The sequence below is a fragment of the Asterias amurensis genome, chromosome 15 (assembly GCF_032118995.1).
Source record: "Asterias amurensis chromosome 15, ASM3211899v1".
NCBI lineage: Eukaryota > Metazoa > Echinodermata > Asteroidea > Forcipulatida > Asteriidae > Asterias > Asterias amurensis.
In genome coordinates, this window is record NC_092662.1 from 10,029,102 (window position 1) to 10,056,468 (window position 27,367).

The 27,367-nt window shown below is 40.0% G+C and overlaps 1 protein-coding gene across 5 annotated transcripts in view; it reads left to right on the forward strand.

Annotated features, from left to right (window-relative positions):
* The window catches only part of LOC139947836 (uncharacterized), a 178,409-nt gene that overhangs the window by 26,542 nt on the left and 124,500 nt on the right, over window positions 1-27,367 (forward strand). For all 5 annotated transcript variants that reach the window (XM_071945629.1, XM_071945631.1, XM_071945628.1 and 2 more), the window contains exons 5-7: window positions 14,627-14,779; window positions 22,339-22,471; window positions 23,466-23,587. In XM_071945629.1, coding sequence (XP_071801730.1) covers window positions 14,627-14,779; window positions 22,339-22,471; window positions 23,466-23,587 — 408 coding nt within the window. The remainder of the gene's footprint in view (window positions 1-14,626; window positions 14,780-22,338; window positions 22,472-23,465; window positions 23,588-27,367) is intronic.

Sequence of the window (27,367 nt, forward strand, 5' to 3'; positions counted from 1 at the left end):
CAGCCTGTGCCGCCAAAATGTAGCGCACTGAGCTTTCACAATGACCAACTCTGCCCTCACAGGTACCCGTTTACCCCTGGGTGGAGAGAAGCAATTATAGTAAAGTATCTTGCTCAAGGACACAAGTGTCACGACAGGGATTCAAACCCACACTCTGCTGAACAGAAACAGCAGAGCTTGAGTTTGGTGCTCTTAACCGCTCGGCCACGACATGCATAATCTTATATTAACGAAATATGTTTTGTAGCTATGCATTTGTGCACACAAATGCAGCCGTGTCTTGTTTTGAGCTGTTTCGTAGCGCAGTTGCTGCGAAACAGCTCTTGTTTTTGTTAAAGTTAAAATAAAATAAATTGCATTTTTCAGTAAAAAAAGCCATGGTTCTTTTAAGGAGGCTTTTGGCCAATTCCAAAAAATCAAGTTTTTGTCACAACTTTCTTTCCACTTAGAAGTTATAGCTAACATATGAAACCAATTTAATTTTAGTTGTTGACAAGGAATGAACCCAATTTTGCCAAAAAAGAACCCATGTAGGCGTGGCTAAATTGAGTGAAAAACTGTAATGCGACTGACCGTAATGCGACGGACCATGGTTTTTGGCATCTAAAAGTTGCTGACCATTTATTCATGTATAAGAGTTGTGTGTTACATATATAGTAATACTTTCGCAAGCTTTTTGGTTGAGGAACTTTTTTATTTATGAAAAGTTTTTTTTTTTACCAAATTTTTTTTGTGTAATGCGACTGACCACTTTTTACAAGGTTGTAACATCCAGAGCACAAAACTCACAACATTTCTAATATCATCAATTCAAAGCCTTGGGTGTCAAGTACAAATCAGTCTATAAACTTAGTGGAAAGAATATCTACATGTAACATGGAACTTCTAGAACCAAGATCAACAAATGACACAGAAAAGTCTAATGCGACTGACCATGGAATTGCCCTTTTGCATAGTTTCCAAAGAGCAATTGCAATGAAACTTTCATTGATGAAAGGTAATCAGGCCAGTGAAATCTTTCCGCTGTTTTAATTTTCCCATTCCGCGTTTTTCTTGCGGGCTTCGCTTTTTCCCCGTTCGTTTTTATCTTCTTTTTTACATCCAAAATAGATCATCAATCAGCACGTATCTTAGCCTTTTAGTTGAGGTGCACGCGGCACCCGTGTCAAGCACAGCTCCAGATATCATGCACGTAAAAATATCCAAATTAATACATGTATGTTTAATGCGATGGTAATGAACACACAACCTGCAATAAAATATTGTTGGGTATCGTTTTAACCGCTCCAAAAATGAACTAAAGAAAACTTTGGCGGACAAGAACGATTCGAGACATCTAAAATAACAACGTTTGGACTAATCATTTATAATCATAATTTGTTAATGGATCAGTAGAACATTTATTGGAGCAGCCAGGCAGCTGTCACTAATCCGATAATCCCTTGCTGTCATAATCCCAAACGCAAATCTGGCCTCTTGTTAAGTTTCTCTTTGTATCCCGGTTGCCCATCCATGACTAAGTTGACCCAGCATGTGCTCACGGATATTCATGACTCTATTCATGTCTCTATTGTTCGTATGCAAGGCTGTGTTTACCCTGTATTACCTCGGGGGATTCTTAAATTGCCCCCGAGTTACCGCTTTTTAAATTTTGAATTCGTCCCTAAACGTAATTAACTTAAAGATTTGAAAATTCTATATCAAATCAGCACAACAGACCGTAGGTTGCTGTTTGCGGGAATTGGGTAGAGATAAATTAGGTATTCATTTTGTTTCATGTGCGTGACCTCACATGACCTCTTCCTCCGGTCGCAACCGGATGTGCCCTCTAATTCAAAAGTGACAAAAGTTATGAAGTTACTTTTAACAATGTTAGTGTCTGGCAAGGGTGGGTAGTTAAAAAAAAATAGTGATGACGTCACAATATCAATCAGCGCCCTCTAGCGGCAAGTTTAAAACTCTTCAAAATGGACTTTTTGAAGATGTGTGTGGTGAAGTTGTGTGTTATCACAGGTATCTTATGTGTGAAGTTTAAGATCAATGATGTTATTGGGGGTCACGTGACGCAGCATTAATGGTGCACTTCTTGAAGTTGTATAACTCCCGAGGTAATGATGCGATGTTAAATATTGGCAAGTTCTTGTAAATTGTGAAGCGACTGTGTTCTACATGTATGTGTACGGCACTTTTATCTATACGCACCATCCCCAAAATCTTTAATACAAATTAACTTTATTTTTACAAATTATTATGTTCAATCTCGAGATGACTGCTGGTGAACAAGTTAAACGAGCCTTGTTTCTAAATGTTCTCAGTTCAAACTCAACATTGTGATTAAACAAGTGGTACATTAAGAGCCGATGTACATCCATCTAAAAGTATACTTGTTTGTTCCAGGGACAACCAAACATAGTGTAACCTACAATTTGACAAATGCTTGATCTATCTACCGTAATTTTCAAACCATAAGCAGTGGCTAATGAATTGATTTTCAGGCCTCCATCACACTCTCGGCTTATAGTCCAGGCGGCTTCAACACTGACATGTACTTGTACATGTGAAGTAAGCTTCAACAACTTTTACAAAATAAAATAAAAACGGCAAAGATCTCTGACTTAAGAATCTTTACCCAAGTTTGGGTGGCATGGTTGGCTTGTGCGTAAAGCGCTCGCCTCTCACCAAGATGATTCCGGTTCAATTCCCAGCCAGGGCCATATGTGAGTTGAGTTGTGCGTTGGTTCTCTGATGTGCCACAAGGGTTTTCCAGACCATCCGGTTTTCCTCCCTCGGGAAAAATCAAACACTTTCGATCTTGGCTGTGCTCCGTGGTCATAATAGGTTGATGTGGCTGGCAGCCAAAGGCGCCCTTGCATGCCTGCTTCTCGAACACGTTGTAGCCATGCCTTCGCAATTCTACGAAGGCCCATTAGTGCCAGCAAAACATAAAATTCAAATCCGTTGTTACGGATTCACAATCCGTTATTACGGATCTGCAATCCGTTATACTACTCATTCGCACTCCGTTTACGGATTTGCAAACCGTTATTACGGATCTGCAATCCGTAACTATTACGGATTCACAATCTGCTATTTGCTGGTTACTCAGCCTAGAGTGCAGTGGTTTCAATGTGATTGATTGACAGGCCATATGTAAGTTGAGTTGTGCGTTGGTTCCACAAGGGTTTTCCAGACCATCCGGTTTTCCTCCCTCGGGAAAAATCAAACACCATTTTGTGGAGTCAAAAATTTGACTTCACCAAAATTGCGAACAGTATTAGTTCACGTAGTATAAAGAAAATCACACAAATGGCATTTTTTGCAGTCATTACATTATACTTTTAAAACATCTTTCCAACCAATTAAATTTACTTCATAACAAACACTTTTTGTAGCTCAAATCGCCCAATCCAGGGCATTGTGTACTGTTTATAGGGACCGATTTCTACAATTTACATGTTAAATGTTATGATGTTCAACAACATTTGTTGTAAAATAATTGTTTTCATCATGGTTTATTGAACTTGAAATCATATTTTTTTCTGTTTTAAGCAAAAGTAGGCCTAAGCCGGAAACTTATACGGGCGAGTAAGGATGATTAGCCCCCCAAGTTATTATTATTATGTCATTGGGTTTAGTGCTCCTGCAACAACGTACAAAATTATGTGCTTAACTCATCAGTCTGGTTTCTTACTCATTTGAGCATAGCAAACAAATTATTTGCATTTGTTGTATACTTACACACATGTACTCCTCTGAAATTGTTCCAAGTCTTTCTATATACTGGTCAAGGTTCCTCATTGTGGATGTTGTACAATGGTCATACCATGGTCGTCCAAGGCATTAAGTATTTAGTGACCTTAAACTTACACAAGTCAGGGTCATATATGGTGTAAATTATGGCAGTGGACTCTATTGGTTATTACTCAAAATAATTATTTTCATAGAACCTTTCTTAGTAACGAGTAATGGGGAGAGGTTGGTAGTATAAAACTTTGTGAGAAACGGCTCCCTCTGAAGTAATGTAGTTTTTGCGAAAGAAGTAGTTTTCCACGAATTTGAAATTCGAGACCTCAAATTTAGAATTTGAGGTATCGAAGTCAAGCATCTGAAAGCACACAACTTCGTGTGACAAGGTGTTTTTCTTTCATTATTATCTCGCAACTTCGACGACCAATTGAGCTCAAATTCTTACAGGTTTGTTATTTTATGCATACATGTTGAGACACACCAAGAGAGAAGACTGGTCTTTGACAATTACCAATAGTGTCCATTGTCTTTAAAACCTGATGTGGTACTTTTTATTCTGTCCACACACCGTGCTTAAAGATAAACCCAAAGTGGTTCAGTGTTAAACTAAAAACTAATTTAACTCAATATAGTTAATGGACAACGTCAAAAATATTTTTAACGGCGGGTTGGATCCCCCCTTGAAGCACCGCTGGTCCAATGTTGTGAAATAAATTAGTTTACTTATTAAATATTCTTGCCAAAGTATTAATTATTTAACTGAAAATATGAATTTTTTTAAAGACAATCTACTTGTACTGTAAATTAAAGATGTATCCAGATTGTTTTCTGTCAAAAGATTAGTCCCTCTGCCATAAGTTTGCCACCACACATCGATGTGCAAACATTCTGGGTGAGTTAGATATAAACTAATGCATTTAAAAAAGGATTAGGTCTGGCTCCGCGATACTCTACATATGTTGTTATGATAAGATTCAGTCCAGATACAGACCATGCAAAATGTACAGGTATTGGTTCTATAGAGTCTGGCTCTGGAGTTTTTACAATGCTTTACTTGTGGGATGCAGCAGCAAACATTGAAACAGCTTGAAATAAAAAATGACAACACACAAGACAATGTATCATTGATCACGATCAAGGCCAAAAGCTAACAAGTTTGTTGATGAAGGCATGGCGAATGGGTGGGAATTGAGTGTTACATGTATTTGAAAAACAAGTTTATAAAGTTCTTCTTGCTGACGTTTTTGGAAAACTTGACTGACCAGGTGGTTAGGCGTCTCTGATTACAATCACTGCATGATATTTCTATTAAAGAAAATAGCTCACCTCCGATACCTACAAATGACATGTTGTTTCATCTATCAAGCTTCGTACACTTGACAGGTTTCTCATATGAAATTTGACAGATTTGCAGATTGAAGAAACATGTTGGGACATAGTCATTGCGGAATCTGACCCCAGGTTGATGATTAATTATATCTGCAATTGGGCGAGTATAAAACAAAAACAATTGTGGCCCAACACAGGAAGCCTTGTGGTAAACCATAAGTAAGCGTTCTGGAACAGGAGTACTCATTAGCTATCTTAATTTTACAAGTTCTGTTACAAAGGTAAGACTTAAACCAGTCAATGACGCTACTTCTAAGCCCTTATTAACAAAATATCAGGATCTATTGTTTCAAATGCAGCTGACAGGTCCAGCAACACCACAAAGACGGCCTGCTGATTGTCAATAGTATACAAATATTGACTGCTTCGAGTGCTATGGTTAAAACTATGACTCCCGAGGTGATCCCCGGAGCGTTCTATTATCCCGAGGCGAAGCTGAGGGAAAATAGAATGCTCCGGGGATCACCGAGGGAGTCATAGTTTTTAACCATTGCACGAGTAAAAGCAGTCAGTATTTGTTTTATAACACCCCAAACATTTCTAAATACTGTACTATTATTATTAAGTTACAGACCTGAATGCTACAATCCACGGACGACGCAAATACAGATTGCAAACACTTTTACTTACTGTGTTGCATGTAGTGTCGTGCAATCCGAAATGGTTACAGACTATTAATTTATCATCCTCGTACACGCAACGGACGTCTGGGTACTGCACGCCGTGTGCTAGTCTGTCGGACTAGCGCACGGCGCCGTGTGCTAGTCTTCGGACTAGCGCATGGCAAACCGACGCACTATCACACGGCCGTCGTCTAGTAAAACTAAGACATGTCATGTGACGCGCTCTAAACCAATGAGCAGGCAGAATACTTGCAAGGGGTGTTATAACATCCATTATATCACTTTTGACCCGCAACAAAGCCGTCTCGGTGCTATGGCCAGACCTGTAAGCTGATTGAAATTTACAATGCAGGTTATTATTGGCAATAAGTTCAGTGACACGTGATAAAACAACTTTCTCAACTACTTTAGACAGGAAAGCAACATTTGAAACTGGCCTATAGTTTTTGAGAATATTTTTGTTCAAGGAAGGGCCTTTCAGTAGCGGAGTAACCACAGCATCTTTTCAATTTGTAGGAAAGGTTCCTGTGGACAAAGATGTGTTAACAATGGATAATAGTACAGGAACAATCGTGCACACATTTTGTTTTAGTAGCCAAGTTGGAAGTGGGTCTAATATACAAGATTTATTGTTGGAATTCATTATGATTTTCTGAACTTCATTATAATCTGCCAGGTTGAATTCATGAAACTCATCAGGAACTACATATATGGAGTAGGATGGGTTATTGCAGATGGATTGAGCTAAAATAATGCTATCCCTGATTTTGGTGATTTTGACATCAAAGAAATTACTAAAACTGTCACAAAGATTCTTGGCGGAGTTGGCGTTTGGAAGGGCAGGAATGTTTCTGTTGAGGAGAGTGTTCACTGTCTTGAAAAACGTTTTTCATGTCTGCTGTGGAGAGTTGTTTGGTATAGTAGTGTGATTTTGCTTTTCTTGTAAGTCTTGTAAAGGCATGGATTTCATCCAGGTACAGGCGGTGATCAGCAAGATTTCGTGATTTTGTCCATTTCCATCCGAGTTTATGTCTAGTACGTCTTGCAAGGTGAATTTCGTTGGTGTACCAAGCAGGGTGCGATTTGAACCTGTGGTGTCGGGCGGTGACTGGACAGTGACTATCCAGGACAGAAACTATTGTCTTGTTGTATAACATGATCTGGTTCTCCAGATCACTGTCATATGGGAAACACTGGAAAGCGTTGCAAAGATCGATGGCGAAGGAATCATTAAATCAATACTACGATAATTTCTCGAGTTCGACGTAATCTTTACACAGTCGGGTGTCTTGTAATTGATCGTGCAGCTTAAGACGAAGTGGTCGGAGTTCAGAATATTAGCAACTCCGCTGTCTTGGACAAGACCATCTTCTAATCATAATAATAATAATAATAATACGAAGCATTTATATAGCGCTCTGCGGAGAACAGACCGCTTGACATGAGACTATGACAACAAAAGAAAAACAAACAAATTAGGATGGGTGGGGAAAAAGAAATGTCTTGAGGAGGCTTTTGAATACAGGCAACGAGATCGCCTCTCTCAGACCCGCAGGGACAACGAGATCGCCTCTCTCAGACCCGCGGGGAGCTCATTCCATAGGTGAGGGGCAGCTATGGAGAATGAGCTATCCCCAGCTTTCCGTCTAGTTCTAGGAACGAAAAGCCGGGTCTGATCAGCTGATGGCCGCGAGATGATGAGGTCAAGGGTGTGACCTAGTTTATGTGTAGGTCCATTGATATGCTGGTGTACACCACAATCACTGAGTGATGTAAGGAATTGAGACACATCTGATTTACTGGGAGTATCGACATGGATGTTTAAATCTCCTAACATGATGATTCTGTTGGTGAGGAGGATAACTTCACCCAAAAATTCTTCAAAATCATTCAAGAAGTCGGAAGTTTTTAGGCGATTTCTGGCTGAGGGAGGTGGGCGGTAAATGACCATGAAGATTGCATGTTTGGTAGGGTCAGTAACGCAAGCAAGTTCAAATGTAGGTCTGGCATTGACAATATTATTTGCCAAAGAAAGTTTGAGTGTAGATTTGAAGATGACAGCTAAACCGCCATGAGAGTCATTGCCATCACATGGTGCATTAAGGAATGTAAAGCCAGGAGGTGTACATTCGGAGATAACCACTGGGTCGTCACTGTGAAACCAGGTTGCTACTATGAACATGACATCAATATTCTTGTCCATAATGTGATCACAGATCAGAGCAGATTTGTTTTGGACTGAATGAGCATTCCAACAGCTTACATTTAATTTGTTGTAGAGTTCACGGTGCAGTGGTATGAGGTTGGTCAAATGTGCCTTTTGTGGAAAGTCACAATATGATGATGATAATTTCTGGCTTGTGTTTCGTGTTGATTTACAGACAGGAATTTTCTGTACCATATTGTCTGGGTGGCAGCTATTAGTTTTATACGTCTTCCGTCTCTTTTACCCCGACGCTTCTTGTGGTGATGGAAGTTTATTCCAAGAGAGATGATTGTGTTCCAAAGTTCTGTGCTCAATCTTGGTAAGGGTCGCCGTGTATGACCAGAAGATGTATTTAATTCGGTTAGATGTTCAAGACTGTAAACTAGCCTGTCTTTTGGGTGTACTTTAACTTGAAGTTTGGCATGGTTTGGCTGTGGGCCAGGGTTTGGATTGATATCCCCGGATACCAATAATTCCAGCTGGAAAGTTGCACATGTATTTCCGTAGTAAGCTATGCGGGTTCCAAGATATCTGACCCTGCACAATCTTTTTTTCAGAGAAACACAATTAAAGGCGGTTGTGTAAGGGTTTTTGTAAGCATGTGATTGAACCAGTGTTTACAAAAACCCTTACACAACCTTTACTCAGTCCTCTTCTAAATAAACCAAAGTTGCTATTTTTTAATAGCAGAATAACACTTTTCATACAATTAATTAAACTCCTCTGGGGACTACATAAAGATAGGTTACCGGTACATTTATGGACTCATTTGCGGTCAGGTGTAGTGTCTTTAAAGTCGCACCTTTTTTCTTAAAAAACGGCTAACACGTAACACAAAATATTGGTGCAGGTTGTCGGAACGTAGGGGTGTTTGGGTCATTGGAATATAGGGGTGTCGGAACATAGGGGTGTCGGAATATAGGGGTGTCGGAACATAGGGGTATCGGAATATAGATTGAGTTGTCGGAACATAGGGATGTCGGAGTATATCTTTTAAATTCATTTTTGGCAGTATGGTACTACTATCTAGTGCCCCCGAAATTTGGCTTACTCCAAGGCCAAAGTGGGAGTGCCTTGAAATGTGTTTCGTAATTAGAGGCCTGGTGTTTTTTAACAGATACAATAATAGTACTTTATAACACATCGTTGCACCCACTAAAAACGTTCAGTTGGTGAAAACGCTGCGCTCGCTCATCACTACGCTCTATTTTTAATATAAATTAGCCAGCACTCAATACTTTCCCCTGCTATGCCCTATTTGAAACGACCCTCATCCTGTTTTATGGTACTCATTGGAAAAACTCCCATGGGCTGTGACTACCAGTATGATAATTTACCCTCTCATAAACCCCACCACCAACAACTCCTTCCCACATATAAAGCTGCATTCGCACCTTGTGGTTTAGCTGGGTCCCAAAGCCAAGTGGTGATTAAACAATGGGGGCCCCCCACGCTGTATTTAAACACCTCCTGGTGTGCATTGTCTGTGATGCACTTGCTGTGGGTCTTATCTGGTGTTCTAATGATACACTAGCCACTACTGGTTGCCAGCATTCCCAGCCACATCAACATTTATTGTCGTATGCCGATCCGTTTTCAATGAGCCATCATTGACAGAAGCAGGATATTACTTACAATTATTATATGCTTTTTGCGTTTAACCATCAGAGCTGACGACTCTCCCTGGTTCAAGTTTGGAATACTGATGTGGAAACTTTGTATCTTCTATGCTGAATGTAATTCTAAAATACATGCACATATAGGTCCCTGAGTGATAGTGACTGCCCTGCAAAATCTCCCTTGTTGCAAGGTCAACTTTGTAACGAAAGTGAACCTTATAAAAAATTAACGGCAATAATATATAATTGTAACAATAACAACTTCGGGCATTCTACACTTTTACAATATTTTGTCCAATATGAAAATGTCCCATAACGGCAATATTATCAAAAGTAGGAGTTCGGACCTTCTTACCATTAAAAAACATTGTTCTCAAATACTCAATAGTTTAAAATTAATTTTTGTATATGGAAATGTCCCACAACGGCGATTATTATTAAAAACATGGGCGTTCGTTTTGACATTCTTACTAATTAATAAACAACATTATTTTTTTCTCCAATACTCGAACGTCTCATACGGCAATTACAGACGGAGTTCGGACCTTATTAACCCTTCAACAAAAATTGACGGCAACTTATTAAAGACAGAGTACGGACATTCTTACTGTTGAAAAAAAGGTAAAGCCAACTGTAAATGTCCCACAACGGCAAAACTATTGAAAACATCCAGTTCTAACTGACGTCTTCCAAGTCCCAAAAGAGCATTGTTATTCACGGCGGAGTATTGACCTTTTTACAATTAAAACACTGTACTTGGAAATGTCGCACAACAGCGATTATTATTAAAACATAGCTCGTTGGATATTCTACTAATCAAAAAACTACATTGTTTTTTTCTCCAACGTCTCATACGGCAATTACAGACAGAGTTAGGACCTTATTAAAAGACACAGTAGGGAAATTTTTTACTGTTGGAATACAATTTTCCAAAATACACAAAAGTCCAAAATTGGCAATTTGTTATTCACGACGGAATACGGACATTCTTACTGTTGAAGCAAAATTAAAACCAACTACAAATGTCCCACAACAGCAATATTATTGAAAACATTCAGTTTGAACTGACGTCTTCCCCTTAAAAAATTGTTCCCAAATACTCTAATTTGTTATTAACGACGACGGATTACCGACATTTTTACAATAAAAACAATTTTGGTACATGAAAATGTCCCACAACGGCGATTATTATTAAAAAAACATGGGATTCGTTGGACATGCTTTTTATTTTTTCTCCAATACTGGGTCGTCTCATACAGCAATTACAGACGGAGTTTGGACCTTCTTACCCTTTAAAAAAATTGTTATCAATGTCTCAAAACGGCAACTTATTGAAGACGGAGTATGGACATTCTTACTGTTGAAATAAAATTCAAGCCAACTGCTTTCGTCCCACAACAGCAATATTATTGAAAACATTCAGTTCGAAATGACGTCTTCTCCTTAAAAAAAATTCCCGAATACTCAAAAGTCCCAAAACGGCAAGGAGTACAGACAAAAATGTTGTATATGGAAACGTCCCTTAACGGCGATTATTATTAAAAACATGGGAGTTCGTCGGAAACTCAGATTTTTCTTTTACACTTTAACCAAACCAGTTCCGGTCAACTCTCTCATCCAATCCCATCTCAAATGGTACATTCTTTATTAGAATCTTCCCTGTGGTTTCAACATCACCGCCACCCACTCCATCAGTGACTCTAAATACAGATGCCTCACTGTCGTGTTGTGGGGCCAACCTGGACGAATTTTTCAGTGGTGGGAACTTGGTCACCTACAGAAAAGCTACTTCACATCTACTCTAGGGGCTCTTCATCATATATCGTATAGTCCTTATAAAGACAGACAACTCCACAGGAAGTTCCTACAAGTTTTCAATAATATGGACACGCCTCACATAGACCGGTTTGCATCCCATCTCAATCACAAGCTTCCAACGCTTTGTACACGACACGCTCATCCCTGAGCTCGATTGGACAGTCCTCCTGGGGTCCATCTTTTTCCCATTTTCCCTGCTACCTTGAGTACTACAACGGATCAAACAACAGGGCTGCAAGGGACCTTGCAACATTGCATCAAATGGTGCAGCTAGAAGGTATTCAGCCCCCTTCTGCATCTATAAAATCTCATCCTTTTTCAAAAAGCTTACAGTTCGGCGCTACGAGCAATGACTGTTGGCTTAGCGCCTTTTAAATTTAACGATTGATTGATTGATTGATATAACAGGGGATGGGGATTTTTCTTCTTCACCTGTTTCGCTCAGACCTTCAAATTACAACCATTCCTGACCACAGATCTGTCATTGGTGTCTTACTCGGAAGGCTTGGCTATAACTCAAACCTTTATAAACAGCACTTCCATTTCACACCTTTTGGAGGGCATGTTCGATGACAGACCACGCACCAAAAGGCTTACTTCTTCGTGGGACCTCTGCAGCTTACTTCTCAGTGGTCAAAGTCTCCTTCTGAACCAGCTGGATCCTGTTCCTTCATTTGCTGACAGTAAAAACAGTCTTTCTGCTAGCGACCTCCATGGCCCGTCTTAGAAGTAAATTTCACGCTCTTAAAACCAGGCCACTTGCGCTGGGAACCAGGGGGCGTTCAACTAACTCCACACTTCGGCTTCTTGACTAAGAACCAGTCGCCAAATTTTTCACCCCCAGATATCTTTGTCCAAGATTAACACGCTTTTCAAGCATCTACATGTAGGATGACAAGCTGCCCTGTCCACATTCTAAAGTTTTATATTGATCGGACGAAAGGGCTGTGGGGTGACGCAATGCAGCTGTTCATCATGACAGTTCTGCCATACCATGCAGCCGTTGCAACTACTTCTGCTATGTGGATTGTTGAAGCTATGAGCGTAACATAAACTACAACAGCCTGCCGCTACTCAGTCACTTGGGTCTATGCCTGGTCCTCCAAGTAGAGCATATAAAAACCAGCAAGCGTCAGCTCTGCCAGGCGAACCACTAATGGCGCAAAGCGTCTCAGGTTCCACAAAGGCTGCCACAGGTGCGACATGCATCTCCTAGGCCATACCCATTCTACCAGCTCATGAAGAACCGTTTACGGCGTTGAATTTCCGTCCAGGTTCAATCTCAGCCATCACAGATGTGAATAACATCTCCTGGCTATGGGTAGACCCTCTCTGCAAGCCAAACTGGGGTCAATGCCTGGTCATCCAAGTAGAGCATATGAAAACCGGTCAGCTTCAGCTCTGCCAGGCAAACCGCTGACAGTGCGAAATAGCGTCTCAGGTTCATCGAAGGCTGACACAGACGCGAACGGATGAATATCCACCCAGGTTCAATCTCAGCCACCACAGATGCGAATGGCATCTACGCTGGCTATGGGTAGATCCTCTCTGCAAGCCTCGAGTACATCAAAGATGATGCGAAAGGCATCAAAGGCTCCGAACCAAGCGCCAAAGGCTAACCGGGTTCCCATCGGAGCTCACCAAGCAGGGAGCGTGACTACATCTTAGCTCTCTTTCAGGGGGTGACCATTCCAGAGATTGTGCAGGCAGGATTTTGGGAGAGTTAATCTCAAAGCACAGTTCCTGTCTGTTGCATTTTTTATTTTCTTAAACTTGATATTTTGCACCAAATAACCAGTAAGCTATGTACTGTAACAGCTGTGACCACATCTTATATTAATGAGTGACCTTTGACCCTGTTTTCTACTGCATCTATCGCCCCCTCTAGCCGTTGCTCCCCCCCCACCCCCCCCAAAAAAAAAAAAAAAAAAACACCCCAAAACCAGACCCTGGTATGGCTATAATATGTGGACTTTGGCAAAGCAAAGTGGTTTTACAGTTTGTATAATCAATGTTTTTTTGCAAGAACTTCGGTCTCCTTTTTGATGAAGGGGAAGTACATTGCGGCTATTAATGTTATTAGCAATTTATCGTGAAGGTTTTTATTATTAGCTGTTCCGACCTACATGTATTGTCTTAACAGGTATTGTTTTCATGATGATATTTTGTTAGCTGTTCCGACCTGTTAGCTGTTTCCATACAACCAACCCCGCCCCACAAAATTGTTTTATACATGTATATCAAATTCACACTAACCTTGAAGACCACAAATTTGAAAGGGAAAACACCGGAATTCCAGTTAAAACCGGAAGATTCTCATGCCTAGCCATTTCTATAAAACCTTTACATACTAATTTCCATAAAGTTTGCTGTTGATAAAAACACTTTTATTTAGGGGAGAAATTAAGGGGAAAGATCGTCCAAATCGCAATTTAATAATAATAATAATAATAATAATAATAATAATAATAATAATAATAAAAAAAAATTAAAAAATAATTTAAAAAAAAAGGACAAAAATTAAAAAAAAATCCTGGTTACTGTCCTGGCCTCGTGAAAAGGCCGTCGAACGCGAGTAGTTCCTGAAGAGCAATTACAATGAAACTTTCAGTGGTGAAAGGTATTGGTGCAATCAATGATCTTAAAACAATTCTGTTTTCAGGGGCATCACAAGTTTCTAAATTTTTGTACAAATGCCTCTTAATGTCATGCAACACACAAAAAAGCAAATACTGTCACACATGATTTTTTTTTCCTGTCACTTAGCCTTGCCATACACATCAAAAAGGTATTATTTCAGTTGAGCACAACCATGGTGTTTATTTTGAAACTTCCATATGAAAAGGCCATCAGTTATTTGTGAAAATTTATTATACAAAGTTTGACTCAACAAGATATAAAGGAGTAACGGGTGTAACAGAGACACACACAATTTAGGTATGACTAACCCGATATGAGAGTTTGTTTGAATGTTGTGCTTACTCTTCCATACCCCATGGAAATTAACGTATAGTCTTTCCCCACAGAAACATTCATTGGATTATTATTAGTTTTTAAATTGGAGTATCTTTAAGGCTTATTTTGCAATGTTTGGTTAAAGTTAATAATAAATACTGTTTTTTAGACATTAATTACCAATTGAAGGCTCTTTCGAAATGCATTATGGCCATCTTGTAACATTTTGATGCAAACTAAAATGTTTGTGCTTTCTTTTTTTTAAACAGTTCCGTAACTATGATGCTCTTCGTAGAGAACATGATGCCCAGATTGTCCAGATAGCAATGGAGGCAGGATTGCGTATATCACCAGAACAATGGTCCTCACTATTGTATGGTGATCTCAACCACAAATCACACATGCAGTCAATCATTGACAAGGTGAGTTGAAGATCTTTTAATGTATGCATATAAATCGAGGTGCAGATTCATACACAAATTGACTTCTTGAGTATGACACCTTTTTCTGTTGATAAAGCTATAAAACAATAAAAATTTCAAGAGGTCACCTTCAAACATGGATGGTTTCAAAAATGTAAATCTTTTCATGTCTACATCGCTCATACATTACCTGTACAGTGAAAGACTACATTTGCATATTTCCTAGACCGGCAAGTACGATCGCTAAGAAGTTGCTAATAGCGCCCTCGGGAGGCCATCCCCTAGAGCCCGCTCATGCGTGCCCCAAGAGGGCCGCTCATGCGTGCCCCATGATTGTCTTAGCACAGAAGACCGTCGCCAACTGGATTTCATTCTTGTTCGACGAAAGTGGCGCAACAGTGTGCTAAACGCTGAGGCATACAGCAGCTTCAGGACAGTGGCCTCCGATCACAGGGTTGTATCGATGCAAGTTACATGTAGGCTTAGCCTAAGACAACCCAAGACCACAGGCTTCAAGGAGAAGGTTGATTGGAAGGCGTTTTCCTCCCGTCCTGATCTACAGGCAAAGTACACAGTGGTAGTGCTTAATCGCTTCCATGTGCTTGGGAGTAAACGAGAAGACGAAGGAGAAAGGGAGGAAGAGAACAAGCAAGGAGAGTTAAGAAGAGAGGAGGATGCAACATCTCTTTACCAGCACTTCATCGTGGCCAACTTAGAGGCAAAGAAGAGCTTGCCTAAGGTGAATCAAGTAAAAAGAAGTCACAATTCTGCCCTGATCACCCAGAAGTTATTGCAGCACGAAAGATAGTTGAGGAACAACATGATGCCTACATCCGAAGCAAGAATATACAGCTCAAGAAAAGCCTCAAGTTGGCCAAAGCTCAGCTATTTGACGTGTATGAAAGGCTGAGAGAGGAAGAATTGGCACTTAGAATCAAGGAGGTAGAGGTAGCTCCTGAGAGCAAGCAATATGGTGAGGCATGGAGAATAGTCAACGAGGTCAGTGGCAGGAAGAGGTCAAAAGCAGGACAAGTCAAGGGAGACATGCCAGAAAACTGCGTAAAGTCATGGTTCACCCACTTCAGAAATCTGCTGGGAGATCCTCCTTCTGTGACTGGTACTCACGAATGTTGCCATTGATGATGGCCCCTTCTCGATGGAAGAGCTAAGGAAAGTCAAATACTCCCTCAAGCAGGGGAAAAGGGCAGGCCCAGATGACATTCCCCCGGAAGTGTTGAGAAACTGTGATCCTGAATAGAATTAGAGCAGCCATTGACCCTAAACTTAGGTACAATCAAAACGGTTTCAGAGAAAAACGTTCTACTGTCGCACAGATCTTAGCCCTCCGACGTATTATCGAGGAAGTAAAGAACAACAAACTGCCGGCTGTACTGACCTTACTAGATTTCAAAAAGGCCTTCGACTCCATCCACAGAGGCAAGATGATCAAAATCTTGAAGGGGTATGGATTCCCACCCCGGCCTCTTGCAAAACACTAATCAAATATTGCTACTTACATGTAATAGAAAAGATAAAACTCAAAGATCACTGGTTCTAGTTGAATGAGCTAAAGCAATGACAACCTTAAATGGCCATTACTTCATACTTTGACCATCAGTTGATCAAATGATTGGTTTTTCTGGTAGTCATTGGTTATATCTGGTGATCAGTAGCCTTGCTCAAGGCAGTCACATTATTCAGTCCGAAAAGACACCGCTGTAAACCCACCCATATATACATGTAATATACACTGTGCTTACTGTGTGTATTTCACACCGCACAGCCCAACCGTATACACCGTCACATCGCTTAACCACACCGTACGACTATTGTGCACAAGTCATTCGCACTCGTGGTGTGGTGTGATGTAAACATGTCTCGTCTTTCGCGGGCATTATGGTAATGAGTTGACCGTGGGAACTCTTTGTTCGCGCTTATTATAGTAATGAGGTCAGTGGGTTCAACACAGAACCTACAAGGCTGTCGCCCTGACGGCCGACGCATGCTGATAGTCGTGTCGTGCGATGTGGTTACACACATTCGCCTGTGTATACGGGTGGGTTTTTATACAGCGGCGGTCTTTTTTCAGAGTGAATAATTCGACTGCCTTGAGCAAGGCTAGGTGATCAGCAGCTCGCCATGGCAGCTTCGCTGTTCTAGTTTACAAGATAAAAATGTTGGACTTCCCCTCCCCTCTTTGTTATACTTTTGCAGTTTTGGGACAAAGATTTTTTTTAAATGGTGGAATGTTCGTATTCCATCTTTTAATTTTGGCGGCATTCGAGTTGGTGAACATTTTTTTACAAGTTAAGAATCGGACTTCCCCTCCCCTCTTTGTTGTATTTTTGCAGTTTTGGGTCAAACATTTGTTTTAAATGTATACTAGCGGGAAACCCGCTCTGCGTGCGGGTCCCGCTAGATTTTCGCGCTGTTTTTATTTCACAAACCACTAAGATTGATCTTAACTTTGTATCAATCTTAACTGCTAAGCAAAGAGTGTACTCCGTTTCGTTTTTTTTTTTTTTTCACGTTCAGTTTATTTGCTTCCTGTCCCATATCATTTATTAGTCCCTTTTCTGTTGTCCTTTCCCGTATTATTTCCCCCGCCTCGTTAATTCTTTTCCGTCCTGATTATTATTTTCTCGTCCTGTTTTTCCTGTTTCGTATTGTTTGTCAGTCGAATTAGTTTTGTTCCCGTCTCATTCAGTATTCCCGTTTGCGCACTTGTACGCGTTTTTGCAATGTTTGTTTGTTTTGTGCAAATTCTTGTACTGCGGCTCCCGCTCGACATAAACTGGGCAGTTAGCACACCTGAATACCTGCTACGCATAACAATGATCCACGTGACGACAGTGTCTAACAAAAGAGATGTAGATGTCGCGAGTTTTATAATAAAAATTAATGTCCCCATGTTTAAACTTTTAATTTAAGGCGTGTTTTAATAAGTTTGTCGTAATTTGCTTGAGGACAGATGCATGTGTTCTGAAAAAATGGAGCTGCGTGGTAGGTGTCGTTCCCCGTTCCCCCTGCCCCTTACTCTGCCCGTCCCACGTGCTCTAATGTCTGACTCCGTTCTCTATGATCCCGTCCCATAGCAACAGTTAAATAAAAGGTATTTTTATTTTTTAATAGCGCCCTCTAGCGGCGAAAAAAACTATTCGAATATCCGGTTAATTTCGGATAGTTGGCCAGCGGTATCCGAAATAACAAAATTTCACTATTCGCCCAGCACTACCCGTCGCGTCCCATAGCAACAATTAAATAAAAGGTGCCATTCCCCCGTCCCCTCCCCGTCCCACGTGCTCTAAAGCCTGCCTCCGTTCTCCATGATCCCGTCCCATAGCAACAGTAAAATAAAAGGTGCCGTTCCCCCGTCCCCCTGCCCCTTCCCTCTCCCCGTCCCACAGGCTCTAAAGCCTGCCTCCGTTCTCCATGATCCCGTCCCGTAGCAACAGTTAAATAAAAGGTGCCGTTCCCCCATCCCCCTGCCCCTTCCCTCTCCCCGTCCCACGTGCTCTAAAGCCTGCCTCCGTTCTCCATGATCCCGTCCCATAGCAACTGTTAAATAAAAGGCGCCGTTCCCCCATCCCCCTGCCCCTTCCCTCTCCCCGTCCCACGTGTTCTAAAGCCTGTCTCCGTTCTCCATGATCCCGCCGCATCCCATAGCAACAATTCAATAAAAGGTGCCATTCCCCTGCTCCTCCCCGTTCCACGTGCTCTCAAAGCCTGCCTCCGTTCTCCATGATCCCGTCCCATAGCAACAGTTAAATAAAAGGTGCCATTCCCCCTTCCCCCTGCCCCTTCCCTCTCCCTGTCCCACGTGCTCTCAAAGCCTGCCTCCGTTCTCCATGATCCCGTCCCTTCCATACGCCTCTCTCTTATTATTTATGCATGACGTCATAATTCTTACCCAAAATGAGGCTATGGGGGCGCAGCCACTGTACTGTACGCGCGCGCGGCCCATAGCAACAGTTCTTTGCTCGCATTATACGTGCGCGCTGCCCATAGCAACAGTTAAAACGGCGTGCAAAACTCCACCAATTTTGGTGTTTTTTTGCTCATAAATCTGTCAATTCTCAAAAATGTTGTTCAAAAATAGATGAGTGTCAAGACGAAGTCAGCGTCTTTCTTCCGTGTAAATTTGGCGAGGTTTGATGCGGTATCCAGGGAGGAGATCCAACACCCACACACTGTAACAGGGGTTTCCCTTAACTTTTTTTTTTTCAATCGCCCGCCGGGCGAGTCAACCAAAATTCTCGATCGCCCGCAGGTTTTTTCACTAGCCCGCATGCATTTATACACAAAATTTTCAAAACGAAAAAAAACAAAAACAAAACAGAAACGAAATTAAATTTTACCTTAAATTATCCCATTTCCATCAACAACAACTTTAATGATTGTGGTTAGGGGGTCGGTTGATTTGAACATTTTTTTAACTCCGTTTGCAACAAAATCTTCATGAATCAATGATCAGTCAACAACGCACATCGAGAAATAATCCAATGAACTTTGCCCCCTCAATGCCCTCTGTTGGCAAAAGTTGTCCATGTTATTAGAATTCCTCCAAGGCTGTACATTGTGCACAGTCTGCAGGCATTATGCACAACGTGCGGCAATTCTTTACTCCGTTCGTAAATGTGTACTGCATTAAAGTCTAGTCAAGAAGATCATGACCATGGATTTATTAACAGCCATTAACGGCCAATCACAGCGTGCGGAGTGTTGGTCAGAATGGACTTTGGACGACTGTGTGTGTTGTGTATGTGCTGTGCATACTGCATGGACGTACCAGTGGGCGACCGTGTACATGTACTGTAAGGATACTCGGCACCATGTGGTTTGTGCATCGTGTTTTCAATTGATTGTACGTGTTTTCTGAAACGAACGACAGCAATTCAGGTCCCGATCACGGCCAAATTAAATCTAGCAAGTATCTAGAATTGTCAAACTTACTATTTTAAAAGCTTTAGTAAAAGTTTTCTGTGGGATTTTGCCACTGAACCCTCTTTTATATGTGAATAGGAATAATTATTTGACTCGCCCGGCGGGCTATTGAGAAAGGGTTTTCACTCGCCCGCCGCTATTTTCACTCGCATTTGGCGACCGGGCGACCGCTAATTTCCTAATTTCGAACCCACACACAGCCATGTTTATGTTGCAGACCGTGGACTTCTCGTTGTTCTCACATTGTTTGGACATAATTTATTTTTCAGACGTCCCCATTGGTTTTGTACACAAAATCTACCGAGGACTGTCCCCCCGGTGTGACTTTTTCCCGGATCCCTTTTGTTAATGTCCTCGGTTATCAATAGTAGACATGCCCACACACACACGAATCGGCTATTTAAAAAGAGATGGTAGAACGTCCATATTCCGTCTTTTAATTTTGGCAGCATTCTAGTTTGGGGGATTTTTTTTTTACAAGTTAAGAATCGGACCTCCCCTCCCTTCTCTGTTACATTTTTGCAGTTTTGGGTCAAACATTTGTTTTTATCCTGGTAGAATGTCCGTTTTCTGTCTTTTAATTTTGGCGGCATTTGAGTATTGGGGAACATTTTTTTTTACAAGTTAGGAATGTCGGACCTCCCCTCTTTGCTAAATTTTTACAGTTTTGGAACAAACGTTTGTTTTTATTTGGTAGAAATAATGTCCGTATTCCGTCTTTTAATTTTGATCAGTGGTCATCCAGCTTTTAAGTTTACAAGTCGTTTTGGGATTTTACTTGTTGAACAGGAAAATTTGCATCATACATTGAGGTATACTTAGAGTGAAACAAGTTGAAAGCTTGGTTAGGATCCTCATTAGACAAAACGTCACTCCAGTCACTTTCAACAAGGTCATATGAAAACCTGGCAATACCACCGGCATTGATTATCCTTCTAAATTGGTTAGCACAATGTTGGGGCTGATGATTGTCCTTTAATGATGAGACTTGGAAGATGGGAAAATGATCTGTAATTTCAGTAAGTAGAATACCACAAGACATGTCATCATCGAGATTGTTGGAAATGATGTTGTCAATGATGGTGGCAGTCGTGTCAGTAATACGGGTTGGTCTATTTATTAACGGCCGATGATAATTACTAAAAAGACTATTAACAAAATTCTGGGTAGGTCGATGGGAATCACATTGCAAGAGATCTACGTTGAAGTCGCCCATAATAAAAGTCTTTTTGTTTTCTTTGTTAGTTTGTTTGAGAACAATATCAAATGAGTCAAGAAATGTAGCAGGATTAACCTTGGGTGGCTTATATGAACCTACTTTATATCTTCTGATCTAGTGGTGCCTGGTCCAAGGCGTCAAACATCATTTAAAGGGATATTTAAGCAGTGCATTTAGTTTAAGTGTGCAAGTACTATATAACGTTTAGTACACAAAATTAAATACAAAATACTGACACATTTTACAAGGAAGAAAAAGCCTTGTCGATCCGTTGAAGTCTGAGGAGATTTGAATGAAAGATCCTCTAATGCATCATCTCAATAGCAGTGCCGGGATAAAGACACCTTTAAAATGTTTCTATAGGCCCTGATACAGACTGTGCTGTAAGGACTAGGAAACAAGTTTACGGTTTATCTGGACGCACATTGCACATGGGGTGCGGATGCGTGCTCTAGTGCTTGTGTACATGACTTGTACACACACGTTGTGCTCAGGCTGTGTAAAAGTCAACTTCTTGGTTTCTGTAAGTCGACTTGGTGAGATAAATTATGTCAGTAAGTCGACTTGTTGCTTTGTCTTAGTCAACTAGGTGAGATGAATTATGTCAGTTAGTCGACTTATCATTTTATCTAAATTATGTTGTTGACTTAGCAAGATAAAATATGTCGGTAAGTTAACTTATTCCACAAAATAGGTCGTCTTGATGAGATAAATAATGTCGGTAACTCAACATGTGGGATGGCACTCCTGGAGCTCCGTACAGTGGTATTACCATGGTTACTGTCAATGTGTCATGTTTAAACAAAAAATAGTTTTCTGACTTTCTCAAAGGTTGAATATCAATTGTCATGCCTGTAAGTATACACTTGTAAATGGTAGAATCTTCTAAGCTACATACATGTACATCAGGCCTACATGTACATGTATGCACTTCACGGAGGCAACGAAGCAATACACCGATCCATTAGGCTCCGCCCACGGCGCACGTGTGAGCAAGAAAACGTGAGCCTCTCTAATGCCATTTTGCACAACTCTGCCGCGCACCAAGCATACGTGTACACATGTCGGACTTTATAGTGTCAGACTTTTGGTTGTGCAATGGGTTGTGATTGGTCAATACGCAATGGGGCGGAGCTTAATGGATCGGTCTATTGCCTACCGAAGGCGATTGCCACCCTGGTGCCCTTGAAATGCTCTAGTTTAAATTTACAATTTCCTCATAGGGTGCCCCTTGCCAAGGAGAAAATGCCTTGGTGCCGTTGCCCATTCAAAAACAAAGCATACAGGCCTGTTTTACGTGTTATCACATCTACTTTATACTGACTTCTTTGACCCCTTTGCATACATGTAAATAATTTGTTACTTAACATTTTTTTCATTTTTTTTTTTTTTCAAGTTGCAAACTCCAGCCTCATTTGCTGCAAGTATTCAAGAGTTGACAATTGCTTTGCAACGATCAGGGGACCCAGGAAACCTTGGCAAGCTCAGATGTCAGCTGGACCGGTTAGGTGAAATAGACCCAAACTCAGGTACATTTATTTGGAACTTGAAAGGGAAGATGCACCGACTTTACACTTTTCTTTCAGGCACATTGGGAGGTTGCCTGTCATGAAGGTACTGTATCCTCCAAATAGGCTTGTCGTCCAGCTTTGATTCCTCCTTGTTGTCTTGGTATTTGTCTCAAAGGGAGAACCGTGGCCTACATTTACGTACATTTTAGGTATCTATGTGGGTTTTGAGGCATTGCATGGTGAGGCATCCTTGTACATACTCAATTTGTGGTAACACTTTGTGTAGTATCTACTTTGCTGTGTAGATGAGTTCAATGAGAGCTTGTCTTACTACTATAGATGTATTTTTCATTCGATTCTATTTCTGTTTTGTTCACTAGTGCTTCCTTCTGAGACTGGCTCTGCCACGACCTTTGTCTTTTTCATATTCACTTTGAGTCCAGTAAACCTTCTTGCTGCCATGGCTTTTTTAAAGACGTTAAGTCTTGCAGCATTGACTCAAGATCAGTGATGTGGTTTTTCCAATTGTTGTAAGGTATTTGGGCCTGGACCTGGAAAACTTCTTGTTAGGTGTTCAGGCAACAGCCAAACACCTATTGTCTTTATGAGTTTAAAAAACATTATTTGTATAGTTTTTCTTTTTCTTCTCGGAAGAACTACAGAAGCTATTTTAACAATCAATGTGTCATATTTAAGGTCTTTAAAAGTTTAGCAAAAACTTACATAGAGGTGACCTCTTTTTGACCTGTCTTCCAGTTGGGACTGGTAGTTGGAAGTGAACAGTGTTCTCCATAAAAATAATGAAAACAAATAAAAATCTTAACAAAAAAATAGCTACATGTATAACAACTTCTATGTCAGGACAGCTAATAATAAAAATCTTGATGAAAATGATACCTGTTCCGACAGTAAGTCGGAACAGCTAATAATACTGCTAATGACAATAGTGAACAACACTGTTTACATATTCTTTTATAGTGAGGTTAATTGAAATTTGTTTGGTTTAATACAGATGCAGGGGCTCCAAGTTGGAGTGAGTTAGAGAAGGCCATGATTGCAGTCAAAGTCGTGGTACAGGGGTTGGTGAATTTTGTGCAGAACCACAGTCTGAACAAGAAAGCATTGGAGCAGCAGGTATAATTTTGAAAACGTTTTTTATTAAATTATCATTCACTTTTTTTTATCTTTAGAACTAAAGGAAAATGGTTGGCATCCTACCTTTTTGAAAGGAGCGAGGATGTGGGGTCTTTTCTGTTAAATTTGATGCCAGGCGGTTTTTTGGAATGTTAATGAATTTTCTATAGATTTTCTATATAATTATATTTGATATGGTATTTGATGACATGCTATTTTCCAATTTTTTTTATATGTTTTTGTTCTTGTACCCTTTTGTGCCTTTGTTATTTTTATTGTCTGGATCGTCTATTTTGAAAAGCTATTTTGACAATCTTTACATCATATGAAAGGGCTTTATGTACTTCACAAAAATGGGTATGTTGGTGACCTTCTCTTGACCTTTTGACCTGTCTAAACCGGAAGTGCATGTAAAATTCTTTGAGTATGCGTTACTTCTTGGAATTGTCGCTTTGTAATTTCCACTAGGCTTGTATTTTTGTACTCCCGGATGCCGAAACCTTGTTTTTGTTATGACAAAAACTTAAGTCTAGTTCTTCTTCTTCTTCTTCTCAGCGTCCCTTGTCCGCTAACAAACACAACTTTCCCAAACTTGTATGAACTTGAAACTTCGCACATAGTTAGATATTTATTAGGAGAAGAAAAATGTGTAGTTACGTCATGATGACGTCATCCATTCTTGAGTTATGAAAATTCAAAGTTTATTATTTCAAAAAATCATAACTTTTGATCTACATAAGGGATTCTTACAATCAATACATCATCGGAACAGTCATTAAAAACTCTGTAAACGCCTCGCAGACATAACCCAATTTTGACCTTGTCTTCCGGTTCAAAATTGAAGTTGAAAAATTCCACCATTGGTCGTGCGTAAAGATTTTAAACATGTGTTTATTGAGTCACGCTCCAGTGCTCATCCATAGAGCGTGACGCTTCGCGTATAATAGTCTTCGTTCAAGGCGTGTTCAACATACAGTTCCCTTACGGTTAATTAGTCTCTTCTGAAGTCGTCAATATTTCATAAGTTCATATTTCCTCAACCACACAAGCTATTTTGACAATCTATACATTATATTAAAGGGCTTTATGTACTTTACAAAAATGGATATGTTGATGACCTTCTCGTGACCTTTTGACCTGTCTAAACTGCAAGTACCTGTAACATACTTTGAAAAGGCGTTATTTAATTACTTTTAATATGTTAATATGTACACCTTTTGATGCTTTACCATTACAGAATACAACTCTGGCAAAGGTCTGGTTTTTAAAAATAATACCAATTATGTCACCAATTGTAAGAGCGCCCTCTAGTGGCAGATTAAAAACATCTCAAAATACACTTCTACTATATGTCTGTGGCAGAGTTTATAACAATTGTTTCAAAAATGATATACATAATCTCCTTCATAATAGCAACTTATCTGTGTATGCAGTCTTAGCTTGATGACATCGTTATGTGTCACGTGGTATTGCTTTAAAGGTGCACTTTTCAAAGCTGTGTGTATGCCAAACCATTAGTTCAATCGAGGCAAAACTTTATGTATTTTTAGACAAGGACATTAAATTCCTTGAACTTGTAATGACATCATGATGACGCCATCATGTTTTCTGATAATGTTTGCAATTTTGATAATTTATTACAAATCTGGAGAGCATATAGCAAGGTGCATCATTTGTTTTTTACACCAGACTTTTACTCCCGGAAACCGAACACCTAGAGTTTGTTATAAAACAAACTCTGAATATCTAGTTTATTTATGTTAAAGCTATTATACACTTTCGGTAAACAGTATTGTCCAAGTTCCACACTTCGTGTATCACAACTTATATATAAAATAACAATCCTGTGGAAATTTAGGCTCAATCGGACATCGGAGTTGGGAGAAAATAACGGGAAAACCCACTCCTGTTTTCGCGCGTTTCGCCGTGTCAAGACATGTGTTTATAACAAATCCGTAATTCTCGTTAACGAGAATTTATATTGTTTTACCGTTTTCTCAAAAAGTAAAGCATTTCATGGACTAATATTTCAAGAGAAGTCTTTCACCATTACCTTCTGTAAACCCTGTAAATTATTTGTAAATCTGTGAACTTTTTTTTTTTTCTGTACCGAAAGGGTCCAATGGCTTTAAGAACATCTGCAAGGTATATTAAATAATTTAAACTGTTGTTTTTTCGACAAAGGAGCTGGAGAAATGCAATAATTTTTATCTGTTTTTTTTAATCGTGTGAAGATAACCGGGAGATGTCACTTCTTTTTTTTCTCCTTTTTTCACAATGAAAACATTGAAGTAACAAGCTAGGCAAAATGTATGACAGCATTTCGCTTAAATTTTGCCCTAAGACCTTAACCCGTTTCAAAAATTTACGTACTGCAATTTAAGCATTTTTTTTAACTTACTATGCAATATTTATGGACTGCTATGCAAAATTTTGATTTTGCTATACCCAAAAAAAATTTGCATAGCAGTTTTGCTATGCAAATTTTTGGACGAAATCGTTCCCTGCGGATGTAAACAGTACGTTTCCAGTATTTTTTAAAGGAAGTAAAGATAGAAATAGGATGATATTTATTAACTAAATTACGATCACTGTTTTTATGAAAATTAGGCATAACCGTAGCAATCTTCATAGAGTCAGGAACTATGCCCGTGGTTAAAGACAAATTAATAATTAAAACTAAAGGCTTGTATATAACCTGAATAATCTTTTTAATCATCATCATCGTCAGGCCATCTTGTCAGATGATGCCTGCAGAGGTCGTCCTACAGCACGGGCGTGCCTTCATGCCGTCGCTCCTCATGGCTTTGGGCCCATGAATCGTGTATATGCCCAGCACATCAGCTGGTATGCCCGCTGCTCTTACATGTATGGTCCTTTTTACTACATCTTTCTAGCGGAGCAGAGGGCGTCGATGGGTGCGCTTCCCTAAAGACAACTCGATGTAAAGCAGGGCCTTTGGGATGCGTTCCTCTGGCATACATAGAATGTGTTCAGTCCAGGGCAGCTGAACTTGGGCCAGGATTGATTCAATGGAAGGCATGTTGGCGCAATTTAGAACTTCCATGTTGGTGACCTTATCCTTCCAGGAAATACCCATTATTGTGTGGAGATGTCTCAACTGCACAATGGAGAGCCTGTTAATATGTCTTCTGTAGAGAGTGAAGGTTTCTGCCAAGTAGAGCATACATGTAGCACTCAATACCAATCTCTTAATTGAGTCATGACCTGAGCTTTTCTTGTTTAGTAATTTAAAACAATGGGCAAAGTTCCTGCTCAGTTGGATTTAAGAACATGGAGTAGGAATTCGGATCCACAATGAAATCTTGAAAATAGGAATCACAATTAGCAGTTTGATCGGCAAGATTGGGTCCAATATTTAAAATAAAATCATGATAATGATCTGCAATAAGAAAAGGATCATTAATACTGTGGTCATTAACATTGATACTAGAAATGGGTGAGGAAATGTTTTTGAGGACACATTTTTAATGTTGTTTTTCTCCTTCTCAAACTGCTGGGAAATCAGCTTGTTTAGCAGAACAGAAAAAAAATGGTTGTGAGAGAATTTTTGTACTTTTTTGTAAGATTAAGACGACTCACATCAAGAATTAATAGATTGGAGAAGGCTGGGGGTAATCTATTGTGTGTACATTTGTGTTTTTTGATCTTACCAATAGTGTACAGGGTCTTTAAGGTGGGTCAAACTTCTCAGAATAATTTTGGTGCCACTGAATTTAGATTATTTTAAATGTGTAAGCCGGCAGAAAGGGCTTATAA